The sequence below is a fragment of the Bufo bufo genome, chromosome 11 (genome assembly GCF_905171765.1).
Source record: "Bufo bufo chromosome 11, aBufBuf1.1, whole genome shotgun sequence".
In the NCBI taxonomy this organism is placed as follows: domain Eukaryota; kingdom Metazoa; phylum Chordata; class Amphibia; order Anura; family Bufonidae; genus Bufo; species Bufo bufo.
Genome location: NC_053399.1, coordinates 10249641 through 10271174, shown reverse-complemented (window position 1 = coordinate 10271174; position 21534 = coordinate 10249641). Strand labels below are relative to the sequence as shown.

The following is a 21534-nucleotide window of genomic DNA, read 5'->3' as shown; positions in this document are numbered from 1 at the left end:
GTAGCACCCCTTGTTTCTCTGACAGCAAGCAGAGATCTTGAAAGTAGCAGGGACTGGAAACAAACTTTATTAGTTCGGCTTTTCAAAGCATTATGTTTCCCATCTTGGTGCATGCAGTATCGGAGGTGCTGGGGGTGACACTGACACGTTCAGCTACCTTTGGGTGCGTTTAGTAAGAATCCTATTGTCACTGGCAGCCAATCAGGTCTCCAGCCCGTCCTTCTCTACGGTGTAGGTGTCCGCCGCGGCGCCTGTCTCAGCAAAGACCCCTATTCGAAGGCAGCTTACAAGTTTATAGGTGTCCGCGGCAGTGCCTGCCTATCCAAAGACCTCGCGAAAAGTTACCATGGCAACGCGTGCCGAGGCTCTGAACCAAAAGCCTGGGGACCGCCCCTAGCAACCGCTGTGCGACGTTAGCAACCAGCAGAGCAACATGGCGGAGGAAGGAGAAAGAATCGTCAGACCCAAACGGATCTTCATCAACAACTTAGATTCTTACGCCGCCCGGAACATAGGCAAGGTAACACGGCGTGATGCTATAAAGGCTTGTGCTTCTACAGAAGGTTGGACATTGTATTCATGACCATACAGCCCCATGTCTGTGATGACCCTGCATGGAGGATTTATAGGACTATGGTTGGAAGTTATGAGGACAATCCCAGACACTGACTAAATGTAGGAGGGCTCAGTCCAGCATCAGGACCGGGCCCTATGGGGGGTACAGGGACTGTCGCAGTGTAAAGAAATCAGTTGCTACGTCCATCTTAGACCTCATTTACCAAAGATGGTCTTTGTTGCCCCTAGCAACCAATCAGAGCTCAGCTTTCACTTCTGCAACTGCTCTGGAAAGATGAAAGCTTCGCTCTGATTGGTTGCTATGGGCAGTGAAGAGGCTGGGGATTGATATTCCATACAATACGGATTCATAGATGTAGGTCAGGCGAGGCTCACGTCTGCGGCATGTTGCGGTAGGAGCCGCCTAGTGGGACCGCATCTGTGGGACCCCCTCCTAAACTGTGCATGCGCTGCGCCCTCTCCATTCATTGCTATGGGACTTCTGAAAAGAGCTGAGCGTGACTGATATTTCCGGACGTCCTCCAAACTCTGTAGGGGCTGGTGGAGATGGCAGAGCAAAACCTTTCATGGAGCGGCAGCGGACATCCGTGACTGGAAAGAGTGGAAGCGTGCACGACTTTAGTCCATTTTCTGATCCGAATGGCCATTTAGGTCTTAGGCTCCATTCATACGTCCGTGGTGTGTTGCGGATCCGCAACACACCCGCCGGGCACCCCCTATAGAAATGCCTATTCTTGTCCACAAGCTGCGGACAAGAATAGGACATGTTCTATCTTTTGCGGAGCTGCGGACCTGAAGATCGGGGCCGCGCTCTGCAAATGCGGATGCGGACAGCACACTGTGTGCTGTCCGCATCCATTCCGTCCCCATAGAAAATGAATGGGTCCGTTGCGGAACGGATACGGACCCATTTGCGGACGTGTGAATGGAGCCTTATGATGCCGTCCGCATTTGGTCCGTTTTCCACGGACTGTTGCTGAATCCCCTTTTCAGCCTGGCAGTGCACAGCAGGACACAGATCAGTGCCAATGGGCCACGTGAAAACGGATGCAACACGGACATCGACACGGATGAAAAATGGACACAGGCGTGTAAATAAGGCGTTTTCTTATCCTCAGGATAAGGCCTCATGCACACAAACGTATTTTGTTTCCGTGTCCGTTCCGTTTTTATTGGGGATAGGATGCGGACCCATTCATTTCAATGGGTCTGCAAAACATGTGGACCGCACACTGTTTGCTGTGCGCATCAGTATGTCCGTTCCGTAGCCCTGCAAAAAAAATAGAACATGTCCTATTCTTGTCCGTTTTAGGCATTGTTCTGTTTCAATGGATCCGCAAAAAAAAAAAAAACTAATGGCATACGGATGTCATTCGTTTTTTTTTTTTTTGCAGATCCACAATTTGCGGCCTGCAAAACACATACGGTCGTGTGCATGTAGCCCGAATCATCACTAGGGATGAGCGAATGATTCATCCGAAGTCGATTCGCATAAAACTTCGTTCTAAGGCCCCATGCACACGACCGTTGTGTGTTTTGCGGTCCGCAAAAAAAAACGGGGCTACGGAACGGACATACTGATGCGGATAGCACACGGTGTGCTGTCCGCATTTTTTGTGGACCCATTGAAATGAATGGGTCCGCATCCTATCCGCAAAAAAACCAGAACGGACACGGAAACAAACAACGGTCATGTGCATGAGCTCTAGTACTATACGGAGCAGGAGCTCCGTACAGTATTAGAATGTATTGGCTCCGATGAGCTGAAGTTATTGGTTCGTGAAGTCTCGCGAGTTCGGGAAATGTTTTTTTACAGTAGAAATTAAGTTATGAAGTTATTACCCGAAGTCTCGCGAGACTTCACAAACCAATAACTTCGGCTCATCGGAGCCAATACGTTCTAATACTGTACGGAAAGCCCCAGTCACTGGGCCGTCTCCGGCGCTGGCGTACTGCAGCGCGGCTCCCAGCATGAGGAGGGACCCTTGTCCTTCCACTGTATAATTTCCAGCACTGGTGACCCCCTGCAAGAAACGGGTTGCCCAGGATTTTAAGAAAGTTGTCTAAGAGTAGGAAATGAAATAATACAAATAACTAATACCTGTTAAATTCCCTGTCACTCCTGCGCTGCCGCTCTGGTGGGCCCCGCCAGTACTGCGCAGCCAATCGCTGGCCTCCGTGGCGATACATCTACGGCTGAATGCAATTAACTGGTGATAAAAAAAATAAAAGTAATTGCTGCAAAACTCGTCCGGCCCTTCTGTCTGAGGCAGATAGTGAAATGATTACAGGTCTGCTGTGATAAGACGCTGGGTCTTACCATAAGGCTCCATTCACACATCCGCAATCGGAATTGCGGACCCATTTATTTCTATGGGGCCGCACGATGTGCAGCCCGGATCCGGAACTGTGGACCCGCACTTCCGGGTCCGCAATTCCGATCCCGAAAAAAATAGAACATGTCATATTCTTGTCCGCAATAGCGGACAAGAATAGGCATATTCTATTAGTGCCGGCGATGTCCGGTCCGCAAAATGCGGAACGCACATTGCCGGTTTCCGTGTTTTGCGGATCCGCAAAACACACACAGATGTGTTAATGGACCCTAAGAGGGTGTAAAAGTGCTTCACCCGTTGCCCTGTAAAAGGGCTCTCAGAGGCTACTTTTGGGCAATCTACCTCTTGGACATTTTGCCCAGACTTTGAGAAGAGGTGCATCATTGGACGGAGATGAAGCAGGATAAATTGCCACCATCTAGGCCCTTCTGTCTTTGCTGTTAGGAGATGTTGGGAGCAGTGGTTACACGAGGGCTCACACAGTAAACGGGCTCTGGACGGCCCGACACCCGTAGAGGCAATAGTCCCCCAACAAGCACCAGCAGCTCCCACCACAAGCGGCCCCTTCATTACAATCCCTAGACGGGGCCTCCTTTCCATTGCACAGTTTTCCCCTCTTCCTCTAATACCATCAGTCACACAGAGAAGGCTTCCTTCTGACAGCTCCTTTGTGGTGCGGGGTTTTTCTTGTCAGTGACTGTACACGGCATCAGGTTTTGTGCTTTCCTTCCTGTTGCAGTACCTGTCCACGTGTGTGGCTGGAGCGTCCCTTGAAGAAGCAGAAGAAGGAGCCGAGGAAGAGGAAGCCCAGTCAGTCCAAGAAGCTTCGGGAGACAGTAACGCCGGGCAGGGGCTCTTCCAGATTGTAGGGACCCTGTCCAATTCTTCTGGAAAGAAGCCGAATTTCTCAGTGGAAGCTTACGTGGTAAAGTCCTGTTCAATTGTAGACATAGGGGGTCTGTATTTATGGGATCAGGTCTGGGATCACTATTATTTTAGGATCTGTTTGTTTAGGGGATTGGTCTGGTGTCTCTATACAGGGACATTCTGGTCAGGAGGGCGTCTAGTTTGGGGTCTGTATACAGGGGGTATCTGTCCTGGGGTCTGTATACAGGGGGGTATCTGTCCTGGGCTCTGTATACAGGGGGTTATCTGTCCTGGGCTCTGTATACAGGGTGGTATCTGTCCTGGGCTCTGTATACAGGGTGGTATCTGTCCTGGGCTCTGTATACAGGGTGGTATCTGTCCTGGGGTCTGTATACAGGGGGTATCTGTCCTGGGCTCTGTATACAGGGGGGTATCTGTCCTGGGCTCTGTATACAGGGGGTATCTGTCCTGGGGTCTGTATACAGGGGGGTATCTGTCCTGGGCTCTGTATACAGGGTGGTATCTGTCCTGGGCTCTGTATACAGGGTGGTATCTGTCCTGGGGTCTGTATACAGGGTGGTATCTGTCCTGGGCTCTGTATACAGGGGAGTATCTGTCCTGGTGTCTGTATACAGGGGGGTATCTGTCCTGGGCTCTGTATACAGGGGGGTTCTAGTTTAGGGGTCTGACAGGGAGGATCCGGTGTGGGGTTGTATACAGGGAAAGGTCTGTATACTGGCAGCGTCTGTGAATTTGCATTCCATGCAGAGCTGTTGCATTTCTTGCAGCAGGTTTCCTCCTCTGAGTTCAGTCTTCAGCAGCGCAGACACCTGCAGGTTTAGAATCTGCTGCGCGGCTCAGTCTGTGGATTCTTCTCGCAGCCTGTGGGTGAGATTGAATCCACTTTACTGCTAACATAAGACGCTGCAGTATGAGCGCTGCTCTTGTTCCTGTCTTTGGCATGTGGGCAGAGTATACATTTCGGATGTCAGAGGTGTCTATAAGGGGTTAATTCTGTAGGTAGCGCCTGCAGTGATTCCTGGCCCCTTGACGTGGGTCGCTGCTGGACAGAGACGCGAGGATTTGTCCCATAAACCATGTCTTCTGTATTTTAGGTCTCCGGTAGAGATGAACTATTAAATCATCTGCTGGAGAGTGATGTCATCATCTACAACGTCACGGAGGAGCCGGCTCAGATCGAGGAAGCGTCATGGGCCGTGTCCGGTGAGAGACGACGGGGAAAGGTTTATAGTGTAGTAACATGCACCAGATTGGCAAATGGCACCAATAAACGTGACACACATGGTATGTGGTGAGAAATATCACAGTCACCCGCCACCCGATGCCGTCCAGAGATCTTCCAGTGCCCGGCCCACGTGTGCCGCTGCCGCCAATGGCTGGTCTCAGCTGTGCCATTTCTTCTAGTGGCATGTTACCCCTTTAAAGTCTATAGTGTTTTATAAAATTCACTGCAAAGATGTTTTTGGCATTTTTTGTCAAAATGCAGGATGCTTGCAGTATATCGTCTTTTTCAGGCGTTTTTCCCATAGAAAGCTCCATGGAAGTGGAAAAAAATGTATTCTAAGAACACACCAAAAAATGGGGGGGGGGAGATGCAAACAAAAAATGGGGGGGGGGGACATGCAAACAAAAAATGGGGGGGGGACATGCAAACAAAAAATGGGGGGGGGGGGGGGAGATGCAAACAAAAAATGCTGTGTGCAGGAAGCCTGAGCTCCTTCTAGATAGAAGCGGGCGTCCCTCATCATGTACCCCACTCTATGCTTTAGGGTACATGCACACGACCATGCCGTTTTTTGCGGTGCGCAAACCGCGGACCATTGTAGTCATGCCTATTCTTGTCCGCAAAACCGACAAGAATAGGACATGCTATATATTTTTTTTGCGGGGCCACGGAACGGTGCAACGGATGCGGACAGCACACGGCCCCATTGAAGTGAATGGGTCCGCATCCGAGCCGCAAAAACGGCGGCTCGGATGGGACCCAAACAACGGCCGTGTGCATGAGGCCTAACATTTAGTAAATCTCCCCCACCAGAGGTTTGCATGGCTCATTACTATAAACTTCCAACAATCCAGTCTCCACCCACCGCAGCGGCGCCGGATTATCAGAAGTTCCCCCGGTTCAGGATAACGCAGTCTATAATCTCATTTTGCATCCTCAAGCACTTCACACCGAGATTGAAAACTTCCAGAGCCAAAAACTGTTCGTATTAATATCGACGGTCATGACCTGGGCGCGGAGCAAGCCCCTCGATCCGGTAAGTACGCCTAGAATGTGGAAGCTGGATTTGGAAATTCAAGACGTAACGAGAGACAATTTCACGTTTTCCTTCTCTTTAAAGGATGATCCTGAAATTCCTTTCACTGAAGACGATTATCGGAGACGGAAGTGTCACTTAAACTTTAAAGATCACATGAGTGTAGAAAAGCTGGTGATTAAGATGGGGAAATCTGTGAGTATTTTCTGGGTGGCGTGTACGGGGGCGTCACAGAAAATGCTGCTAGGATAGGAAAGCGCCAGTGACCGCCATGTACAGGCCGTTCTGATCTGTGAATATTCTGCACTTGTCCCAAATGACATAATGCAAAATCCCTGTTGATAATATGAAAAGGCTAACACTGCCATCTAGTGGTGATTAGTAGAATTACAGTTATGGAAGATTTTCTCTCCGTGGCACTAAAAAGTAATATGTAATAATTAGTTTAATAAGGAAACATTAATTCAGGTTTTTTTTGTCCTGCACAGAACAAGGGGAAATTTTCAACATATGTCATTGCATCTGGGGTGCCTTATGGAGCGGAGGAAGGCGTTCTTCATGCAATTTTTAAGGTAGGTTCCTTTCATAGAAAATTCAGGGAACCTGTCACCTATAAAATGCGCATTAAACCGCCAGCAGTACCTTATTGCCGCCTGTAGCACGATTATAAAGGTGTCTTTTCTGTACAATGCGCCAAAAGTCTGAAAAAAGACTTTTATTCAACTGGGAGCGCTATGTAAAAAGTCAAGGGGGCAGCGGGTTTCTCGCCTGAAGTCAAGCGTGCCCCGCCCCCTTAGCGTTTGATTGATAGGAATTCCAATTTCTTCACCACTGGACGCTCAAACGTAGTCTTGCGTGTGCGATGTGTCCCTGCGCCTGCGCACTGTTCCACGCCTCTGTGAGGTAGGCTCAATGATAAGGCACTCGCACATGAGAGCCTGCGCATGCGCGAGACTACGCTCAAGCGCCCGGCAGTGAAGGAATTGGACATCCTATCAATGAAATACTAAGAGGGCGGGGAAGGCGGCGGGGCACGCTTCGCTTCAAGACTATCGGTTAGTTGAATAAAAGTCTTTTTTCAGACTTTTGGCGCATTGTACAGAAAAGACACAGACACCTTTATAATTGTGCTACAGGCTGCAATTACGGTACTGCTGGCGGTTTAATGGGCACGGACAGGTTCCCTTTGAAGAGTCATGAACTCCTCAGAGGAAATGTAAAATGTACAATTGGTGGGATATCTGTACAATCAGATTGGTAATGCTTGTTTCATGGGTGCAGGAGGCCTGGATGGGGGAATCGCCTGCATTATCCATCTATGGAGACGGACAGAACATCACCCCAATGATTCATATTGCTGATTTAGGCAGGTAATGATTTTCTACACGTGGTCCCATCACTGCGGTGACCAACATGGCGCCACCCATATGCATGGAACTCTTTCTGGTGTTGCAGCCGTTCAGGTGCATAGGTGGTGGTTGTCCGCCTTCTGCTTACACTTTTGAAGTGCCCTGCACTGACGTGTACCGGGAGGGCGCATTGCTTACCCCATCACATCTATAGCCGCCGCCCCTGCTGCCCACGGTTGCAATATGTAGGACTGCTGTGTTCATAGTGTCCAATATATACCCACGGGGCCGGCTGCCTGGCTGCGTCCTCTACTGCACAGGTCCTGGAAGTGTTCTTCGCAGGTGCAGATACCAAATCACAGTTTAGATTAAATTGTGTCATAGCCACCCTCTTAGATGTGGCAGATTGGGCAGCAGAGGGGCTTCTACAGGTGGGCTGGAGTAAGCAATCATGCTTTAACCATTTCATATCGTATGACATTTTAAGTTAGAAAGTGCAATACTAAAGATGGCCACACAGATGAGAGTGGCGCTGTTTGCATTAAAGCAGCGAGGCCTCTTCTTTTTTCTGATTTTATTCTGACCAGCACCAATCTCATATCACACTGATCCACTGATGTATCGCCAGAAAATCCCTTTAATATGTAATGACACGGTCATTTATTTATATGCTGAGTCTAGTGTGGTACAAAACATAGTGGACCGGAGGCCGAGGACTCACTACCTGGTGGCAGTGGATGAAGCCGTGCACACGCTGGAGGAGGTCGTCAAGGTACAGAAATATCACTGACCATTCATTTATCATTTCTCTTATTCTATGTAAAGGGCAAACCTGCATTGTGCCATGCCCAGTACTGAAAGGGGCGGAGCATGACACCAAAATACACTTCCTGATCCATGCTTCTTCTTTAAAGGGGCTGTCCAGGATTTTAATATTGATGGCTAATCCTCCGGATAGGTGATCAATATCTGATTGTCAGAGCACTGACACCCCCCGATCAGCTCTTCAGCAGTATCTCCAGCCCAGGAACCACACAGCTCCACCCATCGTGTAGTGGACGGAACTGAAAATGACACCAGCTCTGTCCACTACACAACAGATGAGGCTGTGAAGTTCTAGCACCCAAACTACCCAGCTGATGGGCAGGGGTGAGTCTACATCACACAGTCACACGGTTCCTACATACCAGTGACACATAGCAATGCCGTACGCTGCCCGAACATTAGTGCTGTAGGGGTTAAACACAGGGAGGACAGAGAGAGCAGGCCTGTGTGAAGTCACCCATACTGGTAAAGGCCGCAGGGTAATTGCCCCTTTTGCCCATTCGGTAAGCTGACCAATTATAAAAATATATATTATCTCCTCCTTTATTTCTGAATTCTCCTGCAGTGTATCAGCCGTCACCTGGGGCCCGGAAAATCACAAAGAGTATCAAAGGAGGCGGCGTTCCTGAACAAAGAGCTGACGGTAATCACTTCCCGTGTCTCATCCTATCACCTCCTGCTTTCTATCCCGTGTCTCATCCTATCACCTCCTGCTTTCTATCCCGTGTCTCATCCTATCACACGTCCTGCTTTCTATCCCGTGTCTCATCCTATCACCTCCCGCTTTCTATCCCGTGTCTCATCCTATCACATCCTGCTTTCTATCCCGTGTCTCATCCTATCACACGTCCTGCTTTCTATCCCGTGTCTCATCCCATCATACATCCTGCTTTCCCGTGTCTCATCCTATCACACATCCTGCTTTCTATCCCGTGTCTCATCCTATCACACATCCTGCTTTCTATCCCGTGTCTCATCCTATCACACATCCTGCTTTCCCGTGTCTCATCCTATCATACATCCCGCTTTCTATCCCGTGTCTCATCCTATCATACATCCTGCTTTCTATCCCGTGTCTCATCCTATCATACATCCTGCTTTCTATCCCGTGTCTCATCCTATCATACCTCCCGCTTTCTATCCCGTGTCTCATCCTATCATACATCCTGCTTTCTATCCCGTGTCTCATCCTATCACACATCCTGCTTTCTATCCCGTGTCTCATCCTATCACTCATCCTGCTTTCTATCCCGTGTCTCATCCTATCATACATCCTGCTTTCTATCCCGTGTCTCATCCCATCATACATCCTGCTTTCCCGTGTCTCATCCTATCACACATCCTGCTTTCTATCCCGTGTCTATTCCTATCACACGTCCTGCTTTCTATCCCGTGTCTCATCCTATCACACATCCTGCTTTCTATCCCGTGTCTCATCCTATCACACATCCTGCTTTCTATCCCGTGTCTCATCCCATCATACATCCTGCTTTCCCGTGTCTCATCCTATCACACATCCTGCTTTCTATCCCGTGTCTCATCCTATCATACATCCTGCTTTCTATCCCGTGTCTCATCCTATCATACATCCTGCTTTCTATCCCGTGTCTCATCCTATCATACATCCTGCTTTCCCGTGTCTCATCCTATCACACATCCTGCTTTCCCGTGTCTCATCCTATCATACATCCTGCTTTCTATCCCGTGTCTCATCCTATCATACATCCTGCTTTCCCGTGTCTCATCCTATCACACATCCTGCTTTCCCGTGTCTCATCCTATCATACATCCTGCTTTCTATCCCGTGTCTCATCCTATCATACATCCTGCTTTCTATCCCGTGTCTCATCCTATCACACCTCCTGCTTTCTATCCCGTGTCTCATCCTATCATACCTCCCGCTTTCTATCCCGTGTCTCATCCTATCATACCTCCCGCTTTCTATCCCGTGTCTCATCCTATCATACATCCTGCTTTCTATCCCATGTCTCATCCTATCATACATCCTGCTTTCTATCCTGTGTCTCATCCTATCACACATCCTGCTTTCTATCCCGTGTCTCATCCTATCACTCATCCTGCTTTCTATCCCGTGTCTCATCCTATCACTCATCCTGCTTTCTATCCCGTGTCTCATCCTATCATACATCCTGCTTTCCCGTGTCTCATCCTATCACACATCCTGCTTTCTATCCCGTGTCTCATCCTATCATACATCCTGCTTTCCCATGTCTCATCCTATCACACATCCTGCTTTCCCGTGTCTCATCCTATCATACATCCTGCTTTCTATCCCGTGTCTCATCCTATCATACATCCTGCTTTCTATCCCGTGTCTCATCCTATCATACATCCTGCTTTCTATCCCGTGTCTCATCCTATCACACCTCCTGCTTTCTATCCCGTGTCTCATCCCTATCACACCTCCTGCTTTCCTGTGTCTCATCCTATCATACATCCTGCTTTCTATCCCGTGTCTCATCCTATCATACCTCCCGCTTTCTATCCCGTGTCTCATCCTATCACACCTCCTGCTTTCTATCCCGTGTCTCATCCTATCACACCTCCTGCTTTCCCGTGTCTCATCCTATCATACATCCTGCTTTCTATCCCGTGTCTCATCCTATCACACATCCTGCTTTCTATCCCGTGTCTCATCCTATCATACATCCTGCTTTCCCGTGTCTCATCCTATCACACATCCTGCTTTCCCGTGTCTCATCCTATCATACATCCTGCTTTCTATCCCGTGTCTCATCCTATCATACATCCTGCTTTCTATCCCGTGTCTCATCCTATCATACATCCTGCTTTCTATCCCGTGTCTCATCCTATCACACCTCCTGCTTTCTATCCCGTGTCTCATCCCTATCACACCTCCTGCTTTCCTGTGTCTCATCCTATCATACATCCTGCTTTCTATCCCGTGTCTCATCCTATCATACCTCCCGCTTTCTATCCCGTGTCTCATCCTATCACACCTCCTGCTTTCTATCCCGTGTCTCATCCTATCACACCTCCTGCTTTCCCGTGTCTCATCCTATCACACCTCCTGCTTTCTATCCCGTGTCTCATCCTATCATACATCCTGCTTTCTATCCCGTGTCTCATCCTATCATACCTCCCGCTTTCTATCCCGTGTCTCATCCCATCATACATCCTGCTTTCCCGTGTCTCATCCTATCACACATCCTGCTTTCTATCCCGTGTCTCATCCTATCATACATCCTGCTTTCCCGTGTCTCATCCTATCACACATCCTGCTTTCCCGTGTCTCATCCTATCATACGTCCTGCTTTCTATCCCGTGTCTCATCCTATCATACGTCCTGCTTTCTATCCCGTGTCTCATCCTATCACTCGTCCTGCTTTCTATCCCGTGTCTATTCCTATCATACGTTACGCTTTCTATCCCGTGTCTCATCCTATCATACATCCTGCTTTCCCGTGTCTCATCCTATCACACATCCTGCTTTCCCGTGTCTCATCCTATCATACGTCCTGCTTTCCCGTGTCTCATCCTATCATACGTCCTGCTTTCTATCCCGTGTCTCATCCTATCATACGTCCTGCTTTCTATCCCGTGTCTCATCCTATCACTCGTCCTGCTTTCTATCCCGTGTCTATTCCTATCATACGTTACGCTTTCTATCCCGTGTCTCATCCTATCATACATCCTGCTTTCTATCCCGTGTCTATTCCTATCACACGTCCTGCTTTCTATCCCGTGTCTCATCCTATCATACCTCCTGCTTTCTATCCCGTGTCTATTCCTATCACACGTCCTGCTTTCTATCCCGTGTCTATTCCTATCACACGTCCTGCTTTCTATCCCGTGTCTCATCCTATCATACCTCCTGCTTTCTATCCCGTGTCTCATCCTATCATACATCCTGCTTGCTATCCCGTGTCTATTCCTATCATACCTCCTGCTTTCTATCCCGTGTCTATTCCTATCACACGTCCTGCTTTCTAACCCGTGTCTCATCCTATCACTCGTCCTGCTTTCTATCCCGTGTCTATTCCTATCATACGTTACGCTTTCTATCCCGTGTCTCATCCTATCATACGTCCTGCTTTCTATCCCGTGTCTATTCCTATCATACGTTACGCTTTCTATCCCGTGTCTCATCCTATCATACATCCTGCTTTCTATCCCGTGTCTCATCCTATCATACGTTACGCTTTCAATCCCGTGACTTTCTCAGAACTCTAATCAATGCCTGATATCTGTTGTCTTTCAGCAACTGGACATTGACCATTTACTGGTGAACCTGAGGATGGAGGCCGTGTTCTTAAAGGAGAACTTCAATATTAACTGGGTGTCTCAGGCCGGGATTGTGGAGAACATTGCTTCCGTCATCAAGGAATATAAGCAGAGTCGAGGTTTACTGGTAAGTGTGACTATCTGGACATTTATACTGTAATGTACTTACCGTGGTCACCTCCACACCCCTTACTCTTTTATACCTTCATGCTAATTAAAATGCTCGCCCACCTAAAATGAAAAAAATAACCTTACATGAATTAAAGGGGTTTTCTGCCTTTATTCATTATGACGATTGCTGAGTGTTTCACTCCTGGGATCCTAAGTGATCGACTGTGATGTTTCACTTCATAACTGAGTAGTTTTGCCTGTCAGGAGGCTGGAAAAGCTAATGCCATGCAATGGAAGCCACACTGACTGTATCAGAAGGGCTATAACATGATGGCATTAAAGGGATTGTCCAGTACTCAAATAATAATGACCGATCAGCTGTTCGGCACTCGGAGGAGCATTGCAGCCTATTTGCAGTATACAAAGCACAGCGCCGCACATTCAATAGTGGTTGTGCTTGGTATTGCAGCTGAGCTGTAGAAGGCTATATGACCGATAAACGTGACGTCACATGCCGGGGAGAGCGCCATGACCCTTTAAAACAGCCGATCGGTGAGGGTGCCTGTAGTCTGACTCACTTCAATCACATATTGATGTCTTATCCCTCAGGATAGGGCGATCAATATTTAAAGGGGTATTCCCATCTCAGTGAAGGAGAGCACACTGCGCATGTGCAGCGCACGCTCCGTTTACTGCTATGGGAGTTCTGAAAATAGCCGATCGAGTGCACTCAGCTATTTTCAGAAGTCCCATAGCAGTGAATGGAGAGCACACCGCACATGCACGACCCCCTCTCCATTTACCGCTATGGGCTGCTGGAAATGGTGAAGCCAGCTCTTGCTTATTTTCGGAAAAAATCCTATATCGGCGAACGGAGGATCGATGCGCATGTACAGCTCCTCTCTGTTCAGTTCAAAGGTTCCCATTCTGGAGATAGGAGCAGGTCCCAGAGGTGGAACTTGCACCTATCTGACATTGGTGACGATTTGTGCCTGAGGTGAGAACACCCCTTTTAAGTGTGTGTCACGGGTCCAGTCAATATCTTGAGGTTAGACCCAGAATATCTGGATGACATTCCCTTCTGGTTTGTGTTTTCAGCCTATACGTATCTGCATTCTCGGCCCCCCTGCGGTGGGAAAGACAACAGTCTCAGAGTTACTGTGCAAGCACTACAAACTGCATCACATCCACATAAAGGAGGTCATCACGGAGGCCATCGACAACCTGGTGAGTTATGTGTGCACGTGATATCACCAATGGGGTGTGGACGCCGGATTTCACCCATCATATGCATGCATGCTCAGCTGATCCAAGCGTGCATGTCTAAGGCCGAGATGTTACGTGTGGCATGACATGCCAAAATAATTCTCATTTTTGCCTCTGCATTTCAGCAGCCTTTTAATTTTGCACTGACATGGTTCTATATGGGGGAGACGTAGGACTCGGTAGGGGTACACATATATTAGTTTGTCATTTCTATATATATTTTTTGTCATATGAAAATTTAAAAATACAATTATCTACATTTTTTTAATACTCTTCACATATGAAACATTTACTCTATAAGCTGATAAAGGATTTCTTCAGGTTATTATGTAACGTATCCGTAATTTTATCTGTTTGTATAAAATGTATTGAATCATTCTGGAATCCTTAATTCGAATTTTATTATTATTTTTATTAATAATTTTAATTATTAATTCAACCATGTACTGGCAGTTATTAAGGGCTTAAGAAATTAGCCTCTTATGGACCTGAGTAAATATTCTGTGTGTCTGGTTTTCTTCTTAACTTTGGAATCGTCATCGATCACTAATCGCATTGTCCATTTTTCTTCACGTAAAGGAACGTTTGGTGAAATCTCCCCCAGAAGAAGAGGAGGAGGAGGAGGCAGAGGAAGGCCCGGAAGCCTGGCAGGAACTACTGGATTCTGTGAAAGAGAACATGGAGCAAAATGGAGGTTTGTGCACAATATCCATTGCTCTATATATCGTCTCCCTATGTAAAGACTCTTCCAATTAGGCAAGTAACAAAAAAGGTGATTGTGCAGGAGTATGAGGTAACGGGTAATGGAGGATGTAACTCAGGATCAGTACAGGATAAGTAATGTATGTACACAGTGACTCCACCAGCAGAATAGTGAGTGCAGCTCTGGAGTATAATACAGGATGTAACTCAGGATTAGTACAGGATAAGTAATGTATGTACACACTGACTCCACCAGCAGAATAGTGAGTGCAGCTCTGGAGTATAATACAGGATGTAACTCAGGATCAGTACAGGATAAGTAATGTATGTACACAGTGACTGCACCAGCAGAATAGTGAGTGCAGCTCTGGAGTATAATACAGGATGTAACTCAGGATCAGTACAGGATAAGTAATGTATGTACACAGTGACTGCAGCAGCAGAATAGTGAGTGCAGCTCTGGAGTATAATACAGGATGTAACTCAGGATCAGTACAGGATAAGTAATGTATGTACACAGTGACTGCACCAGCAGAATAGTGAGTGCAGCTCTGGAGTATAATACAGGATGTAACTCAGGATCAGTACAGGATAAGTAATGTATGTACACAGTGACTGCACCAGCAGAATAGTGAGTGCAGCTCTGGAGAATAACACAGGATGTAACTCAGGATCAGTACAGGATAAGTAATGTATGTACACAGTGACTGCAGCAGCAGAATAGTGAGTGCAGCTCTGGAGTATAATACAGGATGTAACTCAGGATCAGTACAGGATAAGTAATGTATGTACACAGTGACTGCACCAGCAGAATAGTGAGTGCAGCTCTGGAGTATAACACAGGATGTAACTCAGGATCAGTAATGTATGTACACAGTGACTGCACCAGCAGAATAGTGAGTGCAGCTCTGGAGTATAATACAAGATGTAACTCAGGATCAGTACAGGATAAGTAATGTATGTACACAGTGACTCCACCAGCAGAATAGTGAGTGCAGCTCTGGAGTATAATACAGGATGTAACTCAGGATCAGTACAGGATAAGTAATGTACGCGACACTAAGTCATGTTGGAATCTGAGTAGTTATTGTATGTTTCATGTTGCCGGAGAAGTGTAATGGGATTTTTTCTTTTTCCTAATTACATTGTTATCCATTGTTACCAGAAGAGTATTTCATATATTTAACAATTACTCTCCAAAAAACCCATTATGATATTTCTCATGTGTATTGCAGGGCGCCTGGATGACAGCTACGTGATCCGTTTCATGAGAGAAAAACTGAAATCTATGCCTTGTCAGAACCAGGGTTATGTCCTGGATGGATATCCTAAGACCTACGAACAAGCCAAGGACCTTTTTACCTGTAAGTATTTTTGACCCCTGAAGATGAGCTTTGTCCATCCCTGTATAAATGAGTTTATGAAATACATGTATATATGTCTGTTATCTTATATGTTGGCTCTTACTTGTTTTTAGCAGAAGAAGGTGAAGAAGAGGAGGAGAGCAGGAGTAAGGCACCACGCGTCGATAAAACCATCACCCCAGGTATGTGAATAGGAAGCCTATCCATAAGGAGTTTTATTTAATACATAGGGTTACCTTTGGTGACCCTTGTGATTTACACATTCATCGGGTATGAGACGGCCCAACAGGTTGGATTTTACCTTTTCCAAATATATAGTTAACTTTCAGATAAGCGGCATCAGTTGCAAAAGACTTGCAGCCGCCTTCCAACTGGAAATCGCCACCCTCCCTTTCAATAGAGCCGCCTACCTCACCTCATCGCCGCCTCCGAAATCTTCCGCTCTCCTCATCCAGATCCCGCGCGTGCGCACTAGGTATAACCTGATGCGCCTGTGCGGACTCGGCAGTGGCCTCGTTGAGCGAAGTGCGCATGCGCCGGCCGGCGCACTTCGCTCAAACCTGCCTTGACCGCCCTATTGCAGCCATCCAACCTCTTACAGCCGGGTGCAAAGCTGTTCGGAGCGCACAGGCTGCTTTTCTACAGAGGCTCCCTTTTGATCTATTTCTAGTTATACTTAGTGCGCACGCGCGGGATCTGGCTGAGGAGAGCGGACGATTTCGGAGGCAGCGCTGAGGTGAGGGAGGCGGCGATGAGGTGAGGTAGGCGGCTCTATTGAAAGGGAGGGCGGCGATTTCTAGTCGGAAGGCGGCTGCAGCCGGGCACCCTGCATGATGAGACGTCCCCTTGGACACATTTGGTAAGTGAGTAACAGGTTATAAAAACCTGTTTTATATGCTAATAGAGCCACAGGCACATTTAATAAGGTCAGTTTCGGATTAATGTTATTAGTAGGGACCTGGCCATATGTTTAGGTTATAGGCCTCAAATCTCATGACAGAATCCCTTTAAGACGCTTATCTCCCTCCATAGTAATAACATGCCTGCAGGACTGTGCTGAAAGTGCACATTCGCGGGGCAGTCAGGGATCATGGCTGTAGTATGTGTCTGACCAGCTTTCCATTGCTCCACAGCTGGTCAGTAGAACGCACTAAGGCTGGCTGTGGATTTACTAATTATTTCGTGATTATTTTTTAGATTATGTTATTTCATTGGACGCGTCTGACAACTTCCTTAAAAACCGGGTGATTAACCTACCCGAGAGTGTAGTTGCTGGGACGCATTACGCTCAGGATCGTTTCCTGCGAGCTCTCGCCACGTTTCGTGAATTAAACACTGAAGACGAAACCGTTCTGAACTATTTCGATGAAGCTGAAATTCACCCCCTGCATATAGGTAGGTCCTGGGAATACAGATGAATGAGGAAGAATGTGAACGGCAAGTCCCAGAAGGCTCAGATCATGAGATCCGAACATCTTACATCACAGGAACAGCAATTCTGGTTTTTACCCACGTTGTGTACATCACGGTCGTCTGTGTGATGCCTGGCAGTTGCTGTCAGTGCGCTGGTTAGATCAGTAGATCAGCTGATCCGGGTAGTTGACCACAGCAATGTGCATGCAAGGAAGCCTCCGTGTAGCAATGAATGCTGGCCCTGGTGGCGTAATTTCTGGGGCTTGCATCACCATGTGGACAGCCCTTGACCTAGCAGTGGTCCCTAGGGCGGTCCCATGTGTTTGCCTACTAGGGTAGACTTGTCATATGCATTAATAGGCGTCTGTACAGAAGTGTGTCCACCTTCCCTATGGGCAATGTGAACCTGTGCGAAGCTCCTTTTACTCACCAGCACAGCAAACAGCCTGAGGATCACACAAAGCATGAAAAATGAGAGGCGAGCCTGGCTGGGCCGTACGTTTCAGGATACAGAAGTGGTGTGAAGCAGCATCATAGCGGAGGGGGCCCATTGTGACTTTCACTATAGGCCCCATCTCTGCTATGTACAACCCTCATACTAATTATCATTTTCAACACATCATTGCTACAGATGTTTCTAAAGACGATGATCCTCAATACAGAGATGTTACAAAGCAAATTACCAAGGAGGTCGGGGAACCTCGGAACTATGGCCTGACACCCGAAGAGTTAGCAGAGCTGGAGCTGAAACAGGCAGAGGCAAGTCTTGCTCGGGAGGCAGAAAGAAAGGCTGAATTAGAAAGGATGGAGTCTGAAGAGGAAGCTGAGAAGATTGCCCGATGGGAGGAGTGGGTGAGTGTGCTCAATGACCGTATTCTGTGTTAGGCTAGGGCTACACGGCGGCATGTGACGTGCGACAAAAAGGCTACAACTACACTGCAAAATTCATGTTGCTCCAATGTCGCGGGACATTTTTTTGTAATGATATATCAATGGTGTTGCACTGCGACATGCCATGACTGCGACCGTCACACAGAGATCCAACTTGGATGGATTTTTTGCAAATGTTGTAGTGTCCTTATAAAAAATGTTGCGCAACATTGGTGCCTTGCAGCAGTATTTGTCCGGCCAATTCTCAGCATGCTTGCCGGATCACCGCCGGACCCCAATATAGTTGGGGCCGGATGGCATTCTGGTAGCGTCTGGCAGGCTGCTCCCGGCCAGAACAGCCTGCCAGATCGGCAAACACAAATGTGAAACAAGCCTAATTCTACCCACTTTTCACCCTTAATTTTGCAGTGTCAGTCAGATTTTCTGACGTATACCTCTGATGGATGCCACTTTATAGCGTCCATTGACCACAGGCTCCTATGGAGAGCCTTTACCATGGTCACAGGTCCTGGGTCAGGCACCATAGTAAACTACAGCAGTAAAATTATCCTCAACTTGCTGTAACTTGACCTACGATATATGAATCGTCATTTACGTAGACCTGCACACTGCAAGTTACATCCATCTCTAATGTTACAGAACAGTCGCCTTGAAGAGGTAAAACGTCAAGAGCACGAGATGCTGGAAGCCCAGTCAGTCCCCTTAAGGAATTACCTAATGAAGAACGTCATGCCGACTCTGATACAGGGGCTGAATGAGTGCAGCAAAGTCAGACCGGACGACCCCGTAGATTATCTGGTAAGATCTCATTCGCCGTGGTCTTAAGATGTTTAGACATCTTCTAGCCCTCCCATCCCCAAAAATGTTGAAGAGCCAGAATTTCCAAATTGCCAGGATTGCCTTTAGTTCCATAGCCATAGACAGTACAGAGGTTGCAGTCTGCTGTAGAAAGACCCATAGGTGCCTTGGCACATGAAGGACAATCATGCTGCAAGTGCAGAGATTCCATAAGGTATGATTCTAAAATACCGCACTGTGTAAATCTGTCTTCAATTTGCTCCCCCTAGTGGCAGCCTTGTGCTACAGGATCGTGTATATTTAAAGCAGTTATGCTATCATGACAACCCCTTTAGAAGGAATCTGCCATAGCTTTCATCTGATTGATGCAGATCCACGTTTTGAAAACCTCAGGGATCGATAGGAAATCTCAGCTAGCCATGCATTTCCCTGCAGCGGCCACTACAGGCGAAATGTAGTACTACATGACAACTATTTAGATCAGCGGTTCTCAACTTAGGGGTCGCGACCCCTTTGGGGGTCGATCAGCCCTTTCCGGGGGGTCGCCTGAGGCTTCCTATTAGGGCTGCACGATTGTAGCGTTACATTACCCTACTTCGTGAGATTTCCCTACCTCCTGACTTCCCGTCGCACTGCTAATGACGTGAGGAGGCGTTCCTGAGTTTTGACGATCTGCGCATGTGCAAACCGACAGTTTATGGAACATCTCAGCGGAGTTCAGCTTCACACCGGGACACTGCGCATGCGCCGGCCGGAGTTAGCCGCGCTTGTGCACTGGGCCGTAATATTTCCCTACTAAGGCTCTCCTGCGCATGCGCAGTGTCCCGGTGTAAAGCTGAACTCCACTGAGATTTTCCATAAACTGTCGGTTTGCGCATGCCGCAGATCGTCAAAACTCAGGAACGCCTCCTCACATCATTAGCAGTGCGACAGGAAGTCAGGAGGTAGGGAAATCTCACGAGGTAGGGTAGTATAACACTACAAATAGGAGAGAGATTGTTTCACACAGGAGTAACATACTTTACACGCAAAGACAGTTATGTGCGCAGTTTAGGACACATGAGGGACACATAGGGCCATGAGGGGGACCAGCATAAGATGCTATATGTCTTATGCTGGCCCCCCTCATGGCCCTATGTGTCATAGCACACATCCCCTATAACAGCGTACTCCACAGATCCACCCCATAACAGTGCCATCCACAGGTCCCCCATAAGTGTCCTCCACAGATCCCCCATAACTATGTCATACCCAGCCGCGTCAGCGGCTCATATGGGAAAATGTAATGGTTGGGGGTCACCACAACATGAGGAACTGTATTAAGGGGTCACGGCTTTAGAAAGGTTGAGAACCACTGATTTAGATTAAATGACGACAGATATTACATGGCTTCTCCTGCTCCTCCTCTTTCTGACGACCCGTGTCCTGATTACTACAAACTCTTCCTATTTTAAAGAAAATTTACAGGCCCATTTGCTGGGTACAGACTTACATAAACTGCAGTTAAAGGGGTTGGTCATCATCATAAACCTGTGTCCACTGCCATTGGAAACCCCAGGCCCCCTATACCTTCAGGGTTACCCACTGCAGATGAATTCTCACTGTAAACACAGGACGCTGGCAGCCACCATGTCCATGACAATCAAGATGGCAGTGGTCACATGATTTATCCACATTACCGCTACCCCTGATGCATCCTCAGCGCATGCGCAGATACAGCAGATTCCGATGCATGTCCACAATGCTTTCAGCATCAACGCAGAGGATGCTTATAGGGCAGGAGTCCCAAGGGTTAATGGTGTGACCGCTGGCATCTTGATCTCCATGGCCGCCAGTGTCCACTGTTTAGAGCTGAAATCCATGGGCAGCTGGCGAGTTTCTGATGTTTTAGAGTTTTTTTTGTTTTTCACAAAGCGGCCGACCCCTTTAACTACTATGTAATCTCACCTGCTACTACCGAGCGGATTTCTAAACAGCTCCATATGCCTATTTCTCTTCTTACAGGCAGAATATCTGTTCAAGCACAATCCTCAGATAGAATGAAGATTATGTAAGAGCTGTCTGTTCAATTAAAACCTGTGGAATACGTGAAAGCCATTGTGAAGTGTGTCTCATATGAAGAGCAGGATTAGACTGACATCAGGGAAGACGGAGGTCACCAAAAAACACATGCAGGGATGACAATGGTGGGGGCGACGGTCTTGAGATCTCAGAATCCTGTGGTACAACCCCAGAGTTATCAGATTGTATGGCATGTGACCCCGAGTCATGGTGCTCAATAGGGGGGTCTACAATGGGGAATGAAAGAGAATTTTTAAAATCCAAACCCATGACAAACACTTTGATGCCAGTGGCACAAGTCCATGAAGGGTCTCAGGACATGGATGCAGTGTAATACTGGCATATATTTTATTTTTATTTATTTTTTACACTTATATAGCGCTACTATATTCCGATGTGCTTTACAGACATTATCGTTGCTTTCTGT

The 21534-nt window shown here is 47.5% G+C and overlaps 1 protein-coding gene across 1 annotated transcript; it reads left to right on the top strand.

The window, feature by feature from the left end:
* The first annotated feature begins 337 nt into the window (after nucleotides 1-337).
* Nucleotides 338-21136, top strand: AK7 (adenylate kinase 7). Its single transcript, XM_040411658.1, has 18 exons — nucleotides 338-520; nucleotides 3652-3837; nucleotides 4895-5003; nucleotides 5967-6061; nucleotides 6146-6256; nucleotides 6550-6633; nucleotides 7343-7431; nucleotides 8092-8182; nucleotides 8801-8878; nucleotides 12479-12628; nucleotides 13711-13839; nucleotides 14458-14572; nucleotides 15816-15944; nucleotides 16058-16126; nucleotides 17142-17339; nucleotides 17989-18209; nucleotides 18888-19046; nucleotides 21051-21136. The coding sequence occupies exons 1-18, from the start codon at nucleotides 434-436 to the stop codon at nucleotides 21087-21089; spliced, it is 2139 nt and encodes a 712-aa protein (XP_040267592.1). The 5' UTR covers nucleotides 338-433; the 3' UTR covers nucleotides 21090-21136.
* Nucleotides 21137-21534: the final 398 nt, after the last annotated feature.

Coding starts and splice junctions, on each gene's coding strand:
- AK7 (XM_040411658.1), top strand. CDS start 434: ATGGCGGAGGAAGGAGAAAGAATCGTCAGACCCAAACGGATCTTCATC. Junction 14,573..15,815: donor GAACATGGAGCAAAATGGAG/GTTTGTGCACAA, acceptor TGTGTATTGCAG/GGCGCCTGGATGACAGCTAC. Junction 15,945..16,057: donor AGCCAAGGACCTTTTTACCT/GTAAGTATTTTT, acceptor ACTTGTTTTTAG/CAGAAGAAGGTGAAGAAGAG.